General features: G+C 45.2%; 1 protein-coding gene across 18 annotated transcripts in view; it reads left to right on the top strand.

Moving 5' to 3' along the window:
- The window catches only part of SGSM3 (small G protein signaling modulator 3), a 685,370-nt gene extending 670,775 nt beyond the window's left edge, over positions 1-14,595 (top strand). For all 18 annotated transcript variants that reach the window (XM_069652912.1, XM_069652902.1, XM_069652903.1 and 15 more), the window contains 4 exons: positions 5,802-5,887; positions 7,017-7,139; positions 7,856-7,916; positions 8,789-14,595. In XM_069652912.1, coding sequence (XP_069509013.1) covers positions 5,802-5,887; positions 7,017-7,139; positions 7,856-7,916; positions 8,789-8,872 — 354 coding nt within the window. In that variant the 3' untranslated portion in view covers positions 8,873-14,595. The remainder of the gene's footprint in view (positions 1-5,801; positions 5,888-7,016; positions 7,140-7,855; positions 7,917-8,788) is intronic.
- The last annotated feature ends 4,133 nt before the right edge of the window (positions 14,596-18,728 follow it).

Here is an 18,728-nt window from a genome sequence, read left to right as displayed (position 1 = left end):
AGAAAACAAGGTGAGCTGTGGATCAAAGGGAAGGGTTGGACCCCGGGGAAGAAGGAGTTCAAGCACACAGAGACAATAGGGAGTTAAACTCTACCAATCCTGTGTTTCAGGCCCAGTCTCCAATCGAGTAGACTCCAGGTAAGGGTTTGAGGTCAGAACAGGCTGAGTGACGTCCCCGTGGATACCAGGTGAGCGTTACAGTTAGGGAGGTTTTGTGAAAAAAGTGGTCTTTTTGATGCCTTCAAGTCGAGTTTCCTGCCAGGATGAGGCACAGAGACAGTATTGGTGTCGGGTTTGATGATCTGACACTTATTTCAGATCAGGTTGGAGTGGCAGCGCTGATTCTTTTAGATCTGTGGGCTGCTTTTGACACCGTGGACCACTCCATCTTCCTTAGTTGACTCTCGCCAGCTGGGATCTCGGGTACAGTCCCAGCTTGGTTTGGTTCCTTTCTTTCTGATCGCCCCCAGTCTGTCTCTTCGTCCATTCTGCTCTCCCTCTGTTGCTCTGACTTCTGGTGTTCCTCAGGGCTTTTGCCCTTTCTCCAACGCTGTTCAATATTTATCTCCAACAGCTTGTTGCTCTTATCCGTGCCCACGACTTTAGATGTTATTCATACGCGGATGATACGCAGATCATATTTCGTCTTAATCTGCTTCACCCCTTCCATGCTACTCAGATAAAGGATTGTTTGGAGGCCATGGGAAGATGGATGGGCAGCAACTAGCTCTAATTGAATGGAGGTAAATCTGAGGTCATTGGGGTTGGCTCTTTCTCCATCTTCTTTCTGGACTCCTTTTGGCTGCTGTCGATCAGACCTTTTCCTCTGTCTGTTGCAGCTGTTAGTAACCTTGGCGCCAAATTTTCAGCATCCCTGACTATGGCTATTCAGATTGGGATCAGTCTGTCAAGCGGCCCATTTTCAGTTGAAGATTCTTACAAAGGTGCTGCAGTTTGTTCCTCCGCACCTTTGTGCCCCAGTTGTTGCATCTTTGGTCCTTAGTCGGATCGACTATTGTAACTCCTTGCATCTGGCACAAACCTGGTTTTTGCTTCAATGCTTGCAGATTCTGCAGAATGCTGCAGCAAGCCTGGCCACTTTGAGATCATATTTCTCCGGTTCTCTGCGCTCTTCATTGGCTTCCTGTGACCAAGTGGGTGTATTTTTAATCCATGTGCTTGGGTCATCTTGCTTTTCATGCTGTAGGGCCTGAATATCTGCAGTTTACGTTCTGTCCCTATGTACGCTGTCGCTCTCTCTGTTCTGAAGATACATTTCTTATTTCGGTGCCCAGATTTCGATACGTTCGAACTGGTGGGCGCTCCTTTTGGGTGGCAGCTGCCAAACTGGAACGCTCTGCCGATTGCACTGCCGTCCACTTTTTTGTTTTTGTTGCATTTATATAGCGCTACAAACCCTCAGGCATCTGAGCGCTGCTTACCCACGGTGTGTGGTGCTCATTTATCGACCTCGGAAGGATCAAAGGCTGAGTTTGGCCCTGCCGTCCGCTGGCTCTGCACGGATGTTAAAGCGAGCGCTCTACTCGCTGTGCTATCTGACCAGCTTGTGGCGCATTTGCAGTTTTGTCGTATATTCAAAACCTTGCTTTTCTGAGAGCTGTTGTAACATTAATGTAGCTGCGCTTAAGTCTTGTAGCTGTTGCCTTTTGGCGTTAGTTGCGCTGTACCCTGGGGGTATGAAACAGATAATATAACTGATGTCAAACTCCACCCCTCCCACCATCAGCAGTGTTTGTGAAGGATAACGGCTTTCTCCCTGCCCTGCAGCATTTAAGAGAAATACTTCCTTCCCCTTTCCCCAAGTGGAAAACAATTTTTGCACAGGTGAGAATTTCGAGATTTTCCTGTCCCTGGGGATTGCCTTTAAACTACCAGAAAATCTCAAAACTAACTTCTGTGGAAAGAGGCAAGGCAGGAGAGGAGCAACAGACGAGCACCAGCCCCTTCACTCGCTCCGAAGATGAGAATACTGAGGAAGTGGGAGAGCTCCAGAGTAGGGGAGCACTTAAGCCTGGCAGATGGGTTTGCTCCAGTGAGGGAGACAAGAGCCCCCTGTAACCCAGAAGAGAGGTATGCTCCACTGATGGGAGGAGTGCCCTGCCGAACCCCAGAAAATGGGTCTGCTCCACTCAGGGGAGAGGAGGTCCCTGAATCCTAAAAAAAAGTGCTCATAGGTGGTTTCAGGGGCTCCTCTCTCCAAGAGAAGAGAGGGTGAGAAGTAGAAAGAGAGAGAGAGTGACTTTGACCCTAGAAGAAGGAATGTGCAAAAGAATAGGAGAGCCCTTGGAGTCCAGAGGATGGGTGTGCTTCAGTGGAGAGGGAGGCAGAGACACTATATTCCTGGGGAGTGAAAAGCCCCTTTGCTTGGAAGAGGGGAATATGTAACAGAGAAAGGGCACCCCAGTGATGGGGACTTATCGGACACGTGACACAGGAAGGAAGCGCTAAATCCTGGGAGTGGCAGATAGACTTTTGCATCCCCAGAAGTGATAGGCTGAATGCTAAAGCGACCTAAACAGCAAACCTCCTGCCTGGAACTTTCTGAAAGACTTTTTGTTTGCTACAGCCATAATGAAAGCAGTCTTATGTTTTACTTTTGTTTAGTGAAACTCTTTAAGCTTATTCTGGTGTCTGTTGTGTTCCCTCGGCCACGTGACAGTTGTCATTCTGGGTAATTTTGACATTTACTGCCATTGTACCTTCGCACGCAGAAGGAAATTAACTACATCACATTGTTATAAATGAAAGCTAATTTTCTGACATTGTAGTACTTTCTTTCTATAATGACACTAAAAATGATAATGTTATATGCCACGGCAGTGATGTACACCATCATCAGGGGGCACTTGTTCCTATGCCCTGTGTCTCTTGATGAGCCAACTGTGGTCATGGGTAAAAACAAGTGTTCTTCACTGCAGCCCCTAGCCAGGATCTTTGAAATCTGGACCTGGAAATATTGGGCGGACTATATTTGATTCTCTGCGACGGTCACTGAATCTGCTCCTTTCAGGCAGATTTAAGTGCAGGCCAATACAATTAAACTACCTGTGCACAGTTCCTACATAGACAATTTTGTATTATCATTGCATATGCTCTTCTTTGTAAAAACTAATTCCATAGACAATTTTGCATTATCATTGCATATGCTCTTCAAATTCCAATGTTTTTCTGCCTTTTCCGTCCAAAGTTCTTATGAAGCTTTGTGCAAGTGCATCTTGCAGCAAGATACTAATCGTTTCGCTCTGGCCCAAGCAGATCTTGCCAACAACACACAAAAAGAAGCGTGAGGGAAATTAAGCCAACAATAGTAATCCCTCATATAGGTCAACAGCCTTCAACGATAAACAACAATGCTATGGAGCAAGCCACACTCTTGTCAAATGAGTATGATACCCTAAACCAATGGTTCAGAAAGGACTGAAGTCTATATAAAAAATGAAGGCAAATATCACATTTATAACAATTTTTATTCCTATTAATACAATATTAAAACATCATAAAATTACACAGATTTGATCAATGACCTCCATTTTATGTACGGTCATCATAGCAGTGCAACCAGTATCAGGCATTTTAGCACCATGGAAGCATTGCAATTATTGCTTTCTTATGTTATTCTGCAAAAAGTGACTCGTGCTGTGCAAACATTAATATAATAAGACACATCAAGCACTCCATCCACACTTGCTCATATCACACTCATATCAGTTCATTCTTCAACAAACATCATCCCAACATGTTTCTTTCCATTCTGTTATCAAAAAAATATTTTGGAAATTCTTCAGGGGCTGCCTGAATCCAAAATAGTGCACTGTTATCAAAGACATTTTTTTTGTACGTCTGAACAACACCAATGAGTTTCAAAGTGAGTTTCACAACCCAACTGGCCATCCAACTCTATGGCAGTTTTCCTAATGGGATATTACTTTGCGAAATCCGTCAGTCTTCTCTAAACAACCAGCAATTGGTATCATCCCCACACGTTAGTCAACCCGAAATCCAACTATGCATCCTGTCTTGATGCACTCCCGGGTGCTAACATCATCTTCCTTCGGTTTTGTATCTGATTGTGTCCCAGTATCCAAGTTCTGGTGTATTTTGATTAGGTTTACGGAAACCTGTTGCACCATAAAAGATTTTCTACCTTAGCGTTTAGATATATTCTCGTTCTGTCATTAAGAATTACAAAGCTTGCAAATACACGTTTGGACCTTTGCAGGGGCCGGACGCATAACAAAGTGCATCTTCCAAAACCTCCCAGTGACATGGACCGTCAGATTTCTTCATGATTCATATGTTCATCCCCAGCAAAGTGAACGGTACGTGTCTGATTTAACAGTGGTAACCTACCGTACCGTCTGGGACCTGGACCTCTTGTTGTTTGTCTAGCTCACGGTCGACAAGTAGATCTTGCACCAAAACATCCTGACACAGACACCATTGATTCATACCGCTTGAAGAAGGCTTGCTGTTTCAGAAAGGGTATTGGGTTCATCATCCCCACTACAATCGTTGAGTTTGAGTGCTTGGTTCGTGAATGTTGGATGTTCATTAGCAACACTCTTTTGGAACAAGATTTATTCATGGTTCATGAAAGAAACGAAGAAAACAAAAGCAAATGTTTCAATTAAATATTTGAAAAATAACTACTTGCAGATGGAATTGCATTGTGTCCTTCACGCCACACTTTGCTCATTTGGGCATTCAAGTGAGGTCTTGGTATTCTTCCATTCAAAATATGATAGCTAGGGGACTAAATAACCTCCTTTCTTTCCCCAGTTTGCAAGAATTACCCAGTTTTGGATTTGGAGTGCGTTTCTTACACAAACCTTTTGAATCAATGTATGTCTCTCTTATTGAGTTGTGCCATGGTAGACCTTAATGAGACATTCATTGTTAGGAGGCACAAAGTCATTTTTGGAACCCATCCTTCGTTTTTGCTTTAGGTTATGTAAGATTTTCACACGAAGCAGGAGGTCTGTCTCCCAACGTTTTCCCCTAATACCTCAGAGCGTGAACGAATTCTTGATGTTAGAGGAGCACCTTCTTTTTATCTTGATGAAACTGAGAACCTTCACCCTTTAAGTTATTTTCGGCACATGGTGGCAATCCTGATGGTGAAAAAGACTCAACATATTCCATAACGCTTTGGTTTGTGAGCTACAACCAGCAGTTTATTCCGAGATTATTCATAGCAATTAAGGCCACTCAAATGCTTTCTGCCAAGATTTCTCGATTCTAGGCTTGCAGCTTGGTTAAGTTATCCTAAAGATTGTGCTTGGCTTCCTGTTTAATGAAAACAAATCTGCCTTCCACTAGCTGAACGCCAATCTTGTCAATCTTCCCATCAGCAATGATTAAGCATGTACGTGTATGAGTAAATACATTTTTACTACCTATGATACTGCATGCACTCCTCTTCCTACACCCCCTTCAGTCCTATTATGATCCAACTGCCATTAACTCAGGTGCTCTCTGTGTGATATGCAAGCACCGTCCTAGAGTTCTCTATCATTCCGCTCAACAAGCAAGGCAGATAAAGAGTGTTCCACCCCAGAACGCGGACCCTTTTAGAGAAATTAATTGATTGATGTTTATTCTGGACCAGTGAGAGAAATTGTGTGCCTGAAGAGTAACTACTGTCCCTGTGCAGCATTCAGTGACCATCCCTTGTATAGAACGTTGTTGTTTACCGCAACCTCTTCCCCCCACCCTACCCTTTTTGTACTTGTAACATCTCCCGACTAAGTCTCTACTCTTCTCTTTTTCCTCACCAACAGGCTGTGCAGTCTGTGAACATGAGCCATGACTCAGCACATGCCCAGATGGATGTCAAACTGCGCTCCTTGATTTGTGTTGGCCTCAAGTGAGTATTGTCACTCGGAATGTGCGAGGTAAACTGTCCTTTGCAACTGAGCTGCGCCTTGTGCATAGGAGTCATGCCAATGAGCTTGTCCTTGTGGGTGTGGATATGTCTCTGTTTTGGACATTGTGTTCAAAGACCAATGATTGCTGGGCCTTCTGGGTAGCACCATGTATCAGTACTGGAATTGGCGTTTTCTGCATAGGGTATTTTAGTGTATAGCATAGCATCATGTGCAGTGCTGCTCTGAGAGTCCTATGAACAGGGGGGCATGTTTCGGTCCTCTACTGGGTCTTCTTAATTAATCCAGCACATGGTTAATTTACCTGATTGGGGTTTTTGGACAGTGGGCCACGTTTTGGTGCTGGACTTGGGTCCTCCAAGTATTGGGATATGTTTCAATACTGGAATGAGCTTTTCAGGCACGGGCGTGTTTCATGTTTCAGTGGTGAATTGTGTATTTTGTCTCATTTCTGGGGTTCAATGTTGAACTGAGCTTTCAGCGCAAGAGCCATGTCTTCCTGCTGAAGTGCACTTTCTGGACAGGGGGCATGATTCAGTGCAGGTCTCTGCCTCCTCTGCAGGGGGCATGTATGTGCTGGACTGTCTTTTGGCAAAGGTCCTGTATCAGCTCTGGACTGCACCTCCTGTGCAATGCATGTTTCAGTGCTGGGCTGCACTTTCCGGACAAGTACTGGCCTAGGAACTTTGAGCAGGTGCATATTGCATTGCTTCCTTCAGATCAGGGGAATACCTCTGCATTAAACATGCCATTGTGGACAGAGGCACGTCTCAGTACTTAACTGGGTCATCTGAGGAGAGGCATATCTCCCCACTTAACTGAACCTTCTGGTAGGAGGGTGCTTTGTTAAGAGATGGAGCCTACTGGGATGGCATTTGGTGGTTGCTGAACAGTGCTTCAAGATTTGGGGCATGTTTCAGTGCTTCGCAGGTAATTGTGGGCAGGGGAATTGCTGATTCATATATAAACCACGAGGCCTAGGAGCCTGTGGGCTCCGCAATTCATCATACCTTCACTCTCCATGGAGCAGGGTCCAGAGACAACCACTTTCCCTATCCCTCTTCTTTGTTTTACTCTGGTCTGCTTTCTCCCCCCTTCTTCGTTACCCAGTGAGCAGGTAATGCACCTGTGGTTGGAGGTGCTGTGCTCCAGCTTGCAGACTGTGGAGAAGTGGTACCAGCCCTGGTCATTCCTACGCAGCCCCGGCTGGGTCCAGATTAAATGTGAACTCAGGTCAGTGAGTTTTCTGTCTTTCATAGCCATCTGGGAGGGAGGGGGCTACATGTCCTCTGTTGTTACTTTGTACAACCTAGTGTATCTGAATGGTTGGTAGGCTCTGGGAATGCTCCACCCATATGTTGGGCGGAGCATGTAACACCTGAAGTGTTGTATTCCGTTCTGGAGGGCAACCAAGATGGTAAATAGTTTAAATCTGAGGTCCTTTGAGGAAAGGCTTAAGCATCTAGCATCTAAACATGTACACCCAAGGGACAAGGTGGGGTAGAGGGCACTTTTCTGATGGGCACCACAGCGCAAAAGGCTGCTTTTTCAGGTCATGCAGATGTCTTGACCTAGGGGTCTTGATGTGAAAGACTGTTTATCCATGGTCCCCAACAAACTGGTAGCTCCTCATAAATGTAGCAGAGAGCCAAGACAAATTGTCAAAGATAATAACCATGGCTATTGGGACGAGAGACCAGGTCTCAGTCTAGCTCCAGACCACATAAAGGTCCAATATCATTTATTGAGCCCCATCCTAGAAATCCACATACTTCCTGGATTTGGGCCTACCACAGCTCAGACACAGAAGGGAGATAGTCCCTTGCTCTCAACAACTTGGATTGTTTGTGAGGGGTTTGGAGATGACAGGGTGGCTGGTATGGGATGGGGTTTGAGATAGGGTTCTTTTGACAGGAGAAAACTAAAACATGTTCTTGTTACTTCACCAGAGTCCTCTGCAAATTTGCATTCAGCCTGTCACAGGACTGGGAGCTTCCTGTCAAGCGAGAGGTAAGAGGGTTGTCAGATTGATTGAGGCGACCTACAGGGTAGAAGTGGTAGCATGTGTTCTGTCTCTGAAAAAACAGACCATGAATGCCTGGGAAATCTGCAAAACTGCTTCTGCCTGCCTGAGAGAAGACAAGCTACCAGAACACTTTCTGCACTTAACAGGAGAAAGTGGAAAGTTGTTCTTGGCCTTCTCAGTTCACACAATCACTGAAGAGGCACAGGTGCCAGTTGCTGTGATTGTGCATAAGAAACTGCGGCGCTGCTTGGCTTGATGGAACAGCTGTATGCTGTTGCTTACAGCCCCTCTATAAGGTCAGAGTTGAAAAAGGAAATCTGGGCCTCATATAGTTCTGACACATTGCTTAGCAGGGACCGCCACTCTGAGCCTAGTTTCCAGGAAGCCTCATTGCTCCATGGAGACCACTCTGCCCTTCCTTCTAGGAGGATGCCATGTGATTTTACTTTGGACATTGAGTCTACAATTTGACATCGCATGCCAGAAGAGGGGCAGGCAACCATACCAAAATTCTAAATTCCCTTTACTCTGGGAAGACCATCAGTTATACCATACATTGTTAGGGAGAGTGAGTGGCTGGGTGGAGTATACCCGATAATTCAGGAGAAGCAGCCACTCAAGGCCCCCGACTTTGGTAGGATACCACATTGCCTGCAGCAGAGAAGCCTCTTGCAAAGCCATTTTCTTAGGGTGTTTGCAGTAAAGCCGTGAACTGTTTTGTAAAGATAAAATCGGTCAAGGAAAAACACCTTGCTGCCCGTGGGCCTAGCGCGCTATACAAATGTAAACATAAATGAAAACAATTGTTTTTAACAGACAGGATGACTTAGAATGCTGAATGTGTTTCTTTTTGCAGGAGAAGGAGAAGCCACCACTGAAGGAAGGCGTGCAGGACATGCTTGTGAAACACCACCTCTTCAGCTGGGACATAGATGGCTGACGTCCCTCCCTTTTGCCCTGTACTGGACTAGACTTAAGCAGCATTATAGGCCAACTCGGCCATTGACAAAATCACTACTGAAAGAGAAACACTAGACTTTTCACTCCACTGCCAAAGCCATTCATTCCATCACTGCTCTGTTTTCCTCCCTGGCACTGCAAGTCAGTGGTGGCGTTTTCCCGCTCTTTGCCATTTCCTGGAGTCTCTTGGCGCACCTGAACTACTGGGGGTTTTGTGGAGGAAAGAAGAAGGAATTGAACCGCAATCTCGTTATACTACTTTGGCAGAGGAGTGCCAGCCAATTGGTTCATGGCCAGCCATGCGGTGCTTGCATTCTGCCATGTAGCAAAACAGTCAAGGACTGAGATGCCTGCAACACATGCCTTTTGGGCTAGTAGAAGGTTTGGGATAGCAGTCAGACATTCAGGATAATGCAAATCCCTTTTTGTAGTAAGGAAAGCTACTTACCTGATGTTGATTCCTGGGTATTGTTGTTAGATCAGCCGTTCAGAGAATAATCCCCTGTTTTTAAAAGCTTTATGGTGGTATTAAGTTATTTTGCAGATTGTGATTTTTAAGAAGCATACCGATGTCAGAAAACTATACATTTCCAGCCCTAGGACTCTACTGCTGTAATCACCAACCATATGTCTCAACTCCGAACCCTATGATGCCCAGAGCTCTGACACTGTGTCCATGTGTTCTCCTGGCAATGGCCTGACCAACAACTTAGTAGTTGTGGGCCCAGGCCCCACTCTGCTAGAGTCAGTGGATTTCCTGGTTGTAGATCATATCACCCAAACATTCTTTGCCGAGCAACATAAGCAATTCAAAAAGGGAAGTCCTGTGTCCGTGAGTGTACAGCAGCTCTGTCCCTTTCTGCATTGGCTGCATCTCAGCAGCTCAATACTCTCCTTCCTTTTCCACTGAAGGTTCTTTATATAAATCATTGTTTCATCCACATTTGTCACATTTTCAGCATTCCCTCCTTCCAGACTCGGCAGCCCCTGGTCTCTGCTTATGTCATGAACGACTAGTGTCAAGGGATGATGCTTGTGTCGTTTTTCAAACTCTGAACTGCATTGTTCATCTTCAATCCTTTTGACTCATGCACCCATGGCCTGAATTACCCTGCGTGATTCACTTTCTTTTCGGTTGAACAGAACCCCTTTGTTGGAATCAATTTATTTTGTTTGGCTCTGCAGAATTTTCAGGAAGGTTGTTGCTCTCAACCTAGGTCGAGAAATGCCTTTTCACACAACGCCCCCTTACCTCATCCCGTCAATTAGGGTAGGGTTCTGGCCAGTCTATTACACATACTCCACCACCCCTTTGCTGATGACACTGATCGTTGACTTTCTGATCTGGAAATTAATCCTTCCTTTCCTTTTTTCATCCTTTTTTTTTAATCTTTCTTTTTTTCCCCAAAAACACTCTTAGGGTTATGGATGCTCCTGGAACTTTCGCAATAAAATCAGTTTCCTTGTCCATTTATAATCTAGATTTCTATTGTATTTTGTTTACTGTGGACAGAAAAGCGTAATGGAGAATCTGCACTGTCCAGGATAGATGTTGATTAATCAGTTCTCCCCTATGGTGTTTCAAGATGGTCACTTTCAGCTAAATGATTTCAACCTAGTAGAGGCGCCCCTGGTTTGGCGCCATTAACCTTTCTCTACATCTCCCATTGAAAGCTGTACAAGAGGTTTCTGAGAACGTTTGGCAGAGGAGTATGGTTGTAATACAAAAAGGTAAACAACCTGTATCTTCACCACAGTTATAGCCTCAGTAGGAGATGCTCTCTGTATTAAAAAAAATCCATCTACATCTATTGGAACATTTCCCTGGTGAGCCCCTCAATTAATTAACGAGGTAAGCAGCTTGGTCTGTTGGAGATGTTACTCAATTCTGTCCTGAACCTGATGTGGTAGGTGCAATCACCAGGCATATGGGATTGTGCACACTTTTAAGACTGCACACTGCTATGAGACACTCTGTTCCACAACAGGGAAACCAGCTATTTATTGATATGTCATTGGTAAGTTAAGGACTCAGAGTAAATTAGAAAAGGGTCCATAACACAGCAAGGCTTCAGCTAGGTATTTGGGCTTACTAGTATATGCTAAATCCTTCACCATATAATTAAACAACCGCAAGACCTAAACCACAACCTCAATAGTGGGCGATACTGAGATACTTGCAAACATCTGTAGATATTTACCTGCAAGCACTGCTGTTTAAATGCTATGTACTTGGGTCTTTCCCACAGTTATTCCCGATGAGAGATGGGGGGCAGGTTCAGCAAGTGAATTGGAGGGGTCTATTCTCAGATCTATTAAAACTTTTTTGTTAGGTTTAATTCTTTCATTTTCCTGGACCCACTACCCCTCCTTATTACCTCGCTCAGAAATGTGGATTTACGAATTCAGATTCCTTCTAAAAAAAATTTGGTGGTGTAGAAAGTTCCCCCTTATGGGCATATGCTGTCTTTCCAAATAGTTTCTGAAGTCAGAGAGGGAGCGCTATATCATAGACCTTAACTCTGTCAACTCATTCATCAGTAAATGTAAAGGTCACTCTTCTTCAATTCTTGTAAGCTCCTACCTAAGGTTTGTCTGGCTTTCATAGCATAAGAGGATGATTATTTCTACACCCTCATTGGAAATAGCCCTTGGCAAAGCCTCTGGTTTCTGGTCATGGGATACCACCCATTACTTTTACGATCAAACTCGTGCCCAGGAGTGTTCACCAGATTGATGAAGTTGAAGCTTCATATTTGGGTGGGCTGGGAATACATGATTTCCCATACTTTGATAGCTGAATAACAACTTCATGTGCCAAAGTGGAAATGCAAATTCAGTCAATTTCTTTCCACCTCTAGAAGTTGTTTTCCCTGAAAATTGCAAATCCTTTACGATTTCTGATCTGCAAACACATTTCATGGTGAGAGGGTGTGCCTTCCCAGCCTTGAGGTAATGAACTTTGGGGAAATGATTACGCTTTCTAACCCTTTGTAATAGTAGAAGCAATACTTTCTGCATCTTTTTCATCTTACAGATACATGTATTTTCTTGTACTGTTTGGCAGGCATAGTATGAGGTCTTTAAATTACTCATTTTTTGCAATAAGTGAATGTTGATGGTTTCTCCTCAGCAGTCACCTTGTTTGTAGGGCACCCAAGAGAACCTTTTAGAGGGTCAGCCCAACATGCCTCTCTAACCACAGAAGCCATTGGTTACAGAACATCAGTAATCTCTAAACGCTGGTCATCACTGGAGAGGAGGCAGCATGTAGTTGTATGGCTTTGGTGACCTTGAAGAATCATAGTCCAGGTCAACAAGGGGGAGATTATTTGCTCCAGGTTTCAATGCTGGGAAGCAGTGTCCTTTAGTCCTGGACAGTGGGTCTGAACATTTCCCGATCACTGGTACATATTGCCTGGAAAGAGAACACCCGTAAAGAAACAGCATGGCATCTTAATCAGGAGTTGGCTTTTTGGAACTTTGCTCAGAACAATCACCATGGTACACACCAATATAGTTGGACCTTCTTGGTGGTTTCCATAGTCCATCCTGAAGGTGATGTCCACCATTTTAAACCAGGGCGCTCCAATTGGCAAAACTTAAATGTTTCATAATACAAACTATAGCCTCCTCAGGGCAGGATCTTTATCGCACTCACCATTTCTATTGCTTTAATGACTTTATATCATCAAGATAAAGAGGGTTCTTATCCAAACAAACTACAACGATTCAGTTGTTTACATCAACAAGCAGTTGGCATTTATTCACGTATCCTGCCCGCCACCCCCGGGATGTAAGTTTGAATGTGGGATCCAAGCCCATTTAGGATGCTTTTGGTAGTCCATCTGATTGGCTACTTCACCAGGTAGAATGCTTCAGCATACTTTCTTATGCCACTGACCCAAGGATTCTCAGCAACACTGTGGTCTCATTTTTTTGGCAGTTTTATTATCCATCATTCTATTTGTTTGTGTCCATTCAAAACTATAAGTGCAGTCACTTTCTGTTTTTGAAGGCTGGGATAATTGTTTGCTAGGTGATGCTTGCCCTCTGGATTGCTTAGGGCGGTTCCTTAGTCATCTTCCTGTGAAATTCATGATGTCTTTCTCATGTTTCAGGTTTGTGGGTGCCCTTTAGTGGTCAGTGTTTTAAATGAGTGCAGGTGTAAGCAGCTCATATTTTGTCACATGACCAAAACCATTCAATGAATCATCTGTTTTGGAGCAAAAGTATTCCATCAATCGCTGTGTTTTATTGTTTCCCATCTAGTCCGGTGTAGTACGCAAGTAGATTTCTTTTTCATGCCGTTGGAAAGCTTCTGTGTTTCACTCTCCTCATTTGGAATCCCAACCCAGTTAGTAGTTCTTGCTATTCTTGCAAATCAGTTATTTGAACCCTTCACCACTAGTCACCTCAAATTAGCGACTTGGAACATTGTTTCCTAGTTAGTAGTATATCTGCCTGGAGGAGGAGTACATTGCAGGTTCTTTCCTGGTTGCAGGTTGTGAACCTTGCAAAAATGTTCAGAATGCCATGCTTTTTCTTAGAACTCCTTTTTCATTTGTGCTACTTTTAATTTCTAGATCAATCATGGTGCATTTCTACCTTCATTCTTTTGAAATCTTGTCTAATGAGATAAAACAAACGTATAACTAGATTTCTGCTGATCTCTAGAATTCTTCTTGGGTCGTACATTCATTCTTCCCATTGGCCTTTGTTCACTATGGTACTCATTCCCGGGGCAAGTGGGCTTTAGTTTCTTTCTGGATGGGGCTTTGCATCTTAGAATGCGGATTTCAACTAATATTGGTCATCCACAGGCTCCTGCTAAGTCTAAGGAGGCTTCAGTAGCGTTTATACACAATGTCCTCCTAGATGTCATATGTGGAGATTACACATGAGCTGCTCCTTGTGCATTTTGAATGTACTCTTCCCCAATGGTTGTTAACGTCAGATCAGAGGCTCAGATTGGCCAAGCCCTCGAGAGGAGTATACATGGTTTAAAATGGACACGTAAGTCGGCTGCTTTCGTTTATCTGGTTGTTTATGCTTTATACTTTTCCCCTGAATCTGGGAGGTTGGGGACTCGGTATGCAAGTTAATTGCCTCAGTGGCCCCTGTAGTCTTTGCTCCCCATGCCTCTGGACCAGCCCACCCATTTTTCTTGTTTGGTCTATATTACATAAGCATGGACTGAACGAAAATAAATTAGCTGGTGGGAGCTGTCTGGCACACGCGTTTTCAAATCTCTGGCTGCACATAGCACCAGGCTAACCTTTTATTTTGCTGTGCAAAGAGTGGTTTGCTACATTATTCTGCAGCCAGGTCATCACATCAGTCTGAAGGAGGCTGGAGAAAGACTACCAATTCAAATCACCCTGTAGAGTTATACTGAATCCCTGGCTGCAATTACTCTGCCTTCCTGCCCATATGGCATGCCCTTGTTAAGATGTCGACATGTGTCAGAATCTCTTTGGTGGCTACTTTAGAAAGCTCCTGTTAGTGCATTGAGGCTCCCATGAGGCTCACTGCTGGGAAAATTGCTGTTGTAGCCTCTAAAAATCAACAGCACAATCTTAAAGAAAATTCTCTGAAATGCAATCTGTACTTTAGATGCACACACTGGAATGACTTGTTTCCCTCCCTAAGATTTCTCTGGTATTTCAAAGTGAAAATAAAGGCTTTATGTTTTTAAGAAAATGTGGTTGATGGTTGATATCTGACAGCTGTCACAAATAATCCCTGTCTTAGTCTACTTTATTTCAGTTATTACTGCTCTTTTTCTCAAACACACAGTATAGTAGGGACTTATTGGCTATGAATATCATTTTCTAGAACAATAGTGCACAGTTTTAAATGTTTTTGTGTGGCACATCATGAGCCCTACTATGCTGTGCTGAGGAGCAAGGGTGTTCCTGCAGAAGACACTGGGCCTCATTACGGGACCGGCGGTAACCGTGCCGGTGCTACCGGCGGGTTGCCGCTGCAGCACCCGTAAATATTTACTGGCGCCTACCAGCGATTACAATCCCGGCAGCCCGGAAAGTCAGGCGCCGGTAAAGTCCCCATTCCCATAGAGTCCAAATGGACTCTATGGGAGTGGGGACACGGAAGCACCGGCACCGTTGCTAACGGTGGCGGTGCTTCCTTGATCGGTATGCCTACCGTGGCTGCTGTGCCCGGCAGGGTCAGACCTTTTGGGCACGGCAGCTCTGGCAGGCAGACTGGAAACAATGGTGCCGGTAAACTTACCAGCACCATTGTTTCCTGACCGGCAGGGTCATAATGAGGCCAACTGTTTCTTCTTGAAGGTCAGTCCTCTGCCCCCTTTGTGATCTGTTTGTTTATAGAAGCTAGGTTGTTTTTACAAGTTGTCCTGGATCTTCCAACACCTCCCCTCCCCCCTTTGCACTTATCAATCTTGGAATCTGGAGGATTCGCTAGTGAAATCTCTTAAGAAGCCATTTTTCACAGAAACCCTTCCCTGAAAATATGGAGGCATAATATTACTTAAATGCTGTGGTTGCCATGTGGTGTGTGGTTGGCTACTTAAGTTGCTTTGGCAAGCTGTGGGTCGGCGGTTGGACTATATGTGATGTCTATTGGTAGTTGGAATGGATTGTACCACCTTGCAATTCGAAAAGAAATTTAAACATTTTGCTATATGCCTTAGAATGAACTTTTAACTGTATTAAGTGCCTCTGCAGGAAGATGCATGTTGGGGGCAATACAAGACCAACTAAACAAAGTATCGGAGAACATAGAGGTGACATAACTAGATACTTAAAATCTACCATAACACACTTTCCTGAAGACAAAATAATAATCAAGCAATGCAATTAACATTTCAAATTGTGGACATTGAAAGTACAGTTGGCCTTCAAAAACAAACTTCAAGTTTAAAGAGCCTGCTCCCTTTACTGACCTTTACTCAATGTGTGATGGTGGTTAAAGGCCATTTATATTTCAATAACCTCTACCTAGGTCTTTCAGCCAATGATACGTTTGTAGAGAATGCAAAAGTTGGCAGAAAGGTGGCTGTTGAAACTCTGTATATTTCACTATATTTTGCCAGGTTTTACATCTCTTCACTGGCTTCTGGTAAAATATGACTTGCCTTCAATGACATGCGTTGGTTACTCAATACTCTACAATGTCCCAAACCAACCCTTCAAATGGATTGTTTCCTCCCACTTATTCCTCAACTTTGATTTTCGATATCCAGCTACAGATGCTTTAGAGAAAAAAAATGTCGGCAGTGGGTGCTGTGCGTCGATGCAGTCGACTCGATGTTACTCACGAGCATGTCTTTATCGTTGTCACCGACTACCCCGAAGACTGGGTTCAAGAAGTGTCGAGATTGTGACTCGAAAATGACATTGACCGACGATATGTCTATGGTGTCTCGGGGTGGAGCATAAGACCTCTATCTGCTTCAAGTGCCACTCAATGACCGGAAAGGCCCTGAAGTAGCGAAAGGGGAAATTGGCGGTAGGTCGAAACCCCCAATGCCCATCTACTGCGACCAATGAGTCAAGAGCCGACTCTCCTCGGAGGAAGAAAGTTAAAAGATCGAGGAGTGGCTCACACCACTTCTCACCGTTGTCAAGGAAGTCCAAAAAGACGCACCAAAGGTCGCCATCTTTGACTTCATCGTCGGATACCCCCCATGAGAGGGTATCTTGTCCCACAAAAAACTCCACACCTGCCGAATGGGAAGCATTTAGAGCAGAAATGCTGAAAATATTTGAAAAGCAAAAACCCACGACAAGCCATGCTCCTATGGCGCCTTCCAAAGAAGCCGGAAAGGAAAGGGCTCGAGCCAAATCCCACACGCCCTCGAGCCCGGGACAAAGGCCCGATCCTCATCGAGAGCCGTTGAGGCCTCAAAGTAATGACAAGTCATCGAAGGATCCCTTGAGGTTGTCTACACCATCAATGCCAGCTAAGTCGGCGTCACCTTCGACGCCAGCTCCGCTACCAATGCCAGTTGCACCATCGATGCCAGCACCATCGACACTGGCTGCGCCCTCAACAGCAGCTGTACCTTCGACGTTGAGCGCCCCATCAAAACCAATGGGGTCATCAAAGTTAAAAAAAGGTCTGGACGACTCCTTGAGTGCTGAATCCACAGTTTGTCAAACCCTTGATGCCTGAAAAAACTTATGTTCCTTTACCAAGGAAAGAATATATGTGAGGAGAATGAATCCTCAGACAACGATGCACCCTTTGGTCTCCAATCTGGCACACCAAATGTGCCTGAAAGTTTCATTTCTGAGGAATCAAGGTTGAAAGACCTTTTATGATAATTTACACACTGCCAGTGGGGTAGACACCTCACCTGAGCTAGATTTTGGAAAGGCAGAGGCTGGGAAACACACTGATGCTTCGTATAGGCAGCTAATGTCCAAGGTGATAGAATATATGGGATGGTGTAGGCCTTTGTTACCATTTGAGCAGGATGATCTGACGGACATCGTGGATAAGCGTCCACAGATGGATCCTATACTGCCTTTCCATATTGCTCTCCAAAAAAAGGTGGCAGCAAATTGGAAGACATCAGAAACAAATCCAGCTGTGAATAAAAATCTGACCAAAAAATACAGCCCTTCCAGTAGTGACTCTGACTACCTGTCTAAACACCCCACTCCAGAGAGTCTGCTGGTTTAGGCAACTACCACAACTTCCAAGCAGGCAGCTTACCCTACCATCCCTCCAGATAGGGACGACAAAAGAGTAGATGGATGGACAAGGAAAGTATTTTCTGCAGGGAGCATGGCACTCAAAACAGCCAACTCCACATGTGCCCTTGCAAAATTCTCATTTACTCTATGGGACTGCATTTCCATAGCGGCAGAGCATATTCCTGAAGGGGAAGAAAAAGACGGATTCTTGGCCATAATTAGAGACGGCAAAGAAGCCATGTGTGAGTCTCTTCAGTCGGGTCTGGATTCTGCTGAGAGCATCAGCAGAGCCATGTCTACTAGCACCGTTATACACAGATTTGCGTGGTTGAGGAAGTCTGGTTTTGCACCGGATGTGCAATCCAGTCTCCTCAACTTGCCCTTTGACGGGTCTCACCTTTTTGGCAACAAGGCTGACGAGAGCCTTGAGGTAGCAGACCTCAAAGGCGGCAGCCAAATCTTTAGGTGCAGCTATTAGGCAGCCACAGCCTTTTCGTCCTAGTGGATAGCCTTGGAGGGGTAGATCTTTTTGCTACTACTCCTCAGTTGGAAGAGTGAGAGGAATGGCTGGTCAAGGGGGGGGTGCTAGTGAGCCCACGGACAAGATGGTGGTGTCTCTGTGAGCTCCCTGTGACTTGGCGGCAGGGGAGGACATAACCCGACCCCTCTGGACCTAGATCTGCAGTAGCTTTGCGGTAAGAATTGCTGGAGACCTGAGGCAGCGTTTGGTGAAGTCAGAGTGCCTGGCGGGCCGTAGGCAGGCAGGAGAGGAGACGACGTGATGGTGGAAGCCGGAGCGTGGCGGTGTGGTGGAGGGCCCGGGACGGGCGGCGCGGCTCAGAGAAACAGGGTCTGAATGCCTGTGCGCTACCCGGTTGCCGGTGTGGCCTCAGCGGGGTGCGAAGGCCATGGAGCGGGACAGACCAGAGTCTCTGGGAAGTAGAACAGAGCCTGGCGCAAGCAAAGTCCTGCGTCAGGGGAGAGAGGAGGCACGCGGCGACGGCTGTGTAGAAGAGAAAACAGCCTGAAGTTTGGATGAGGCGGCCGATGCGCTAAGGTGAGGAGGAGGTTTCGGGTCGGGCGGCGCGGCTCGGAGTTGCTGGGGCCCAAGTGCCTGTGCGCCGTCCAACCGCGGGTGGCACTGAATGA

Source organism: Ambystoma mexicanum, chromosome 3q, assembly GCF_040938575.1.
Source record: "Ambystoma mexicanum isolate Mex_15411 chromosome 3q, UKY_AmexF1_1, whole genome shotgun sequence".
NCBI lineage: Eukaryota > Metazoa > Chordata > Amphibia > Caudata > Ambystomatidae > Ambystoma > Ambystoma mexicanum.
This window is presented reverse-complemented; position numbering and strand designations above follow the sequence as displayed.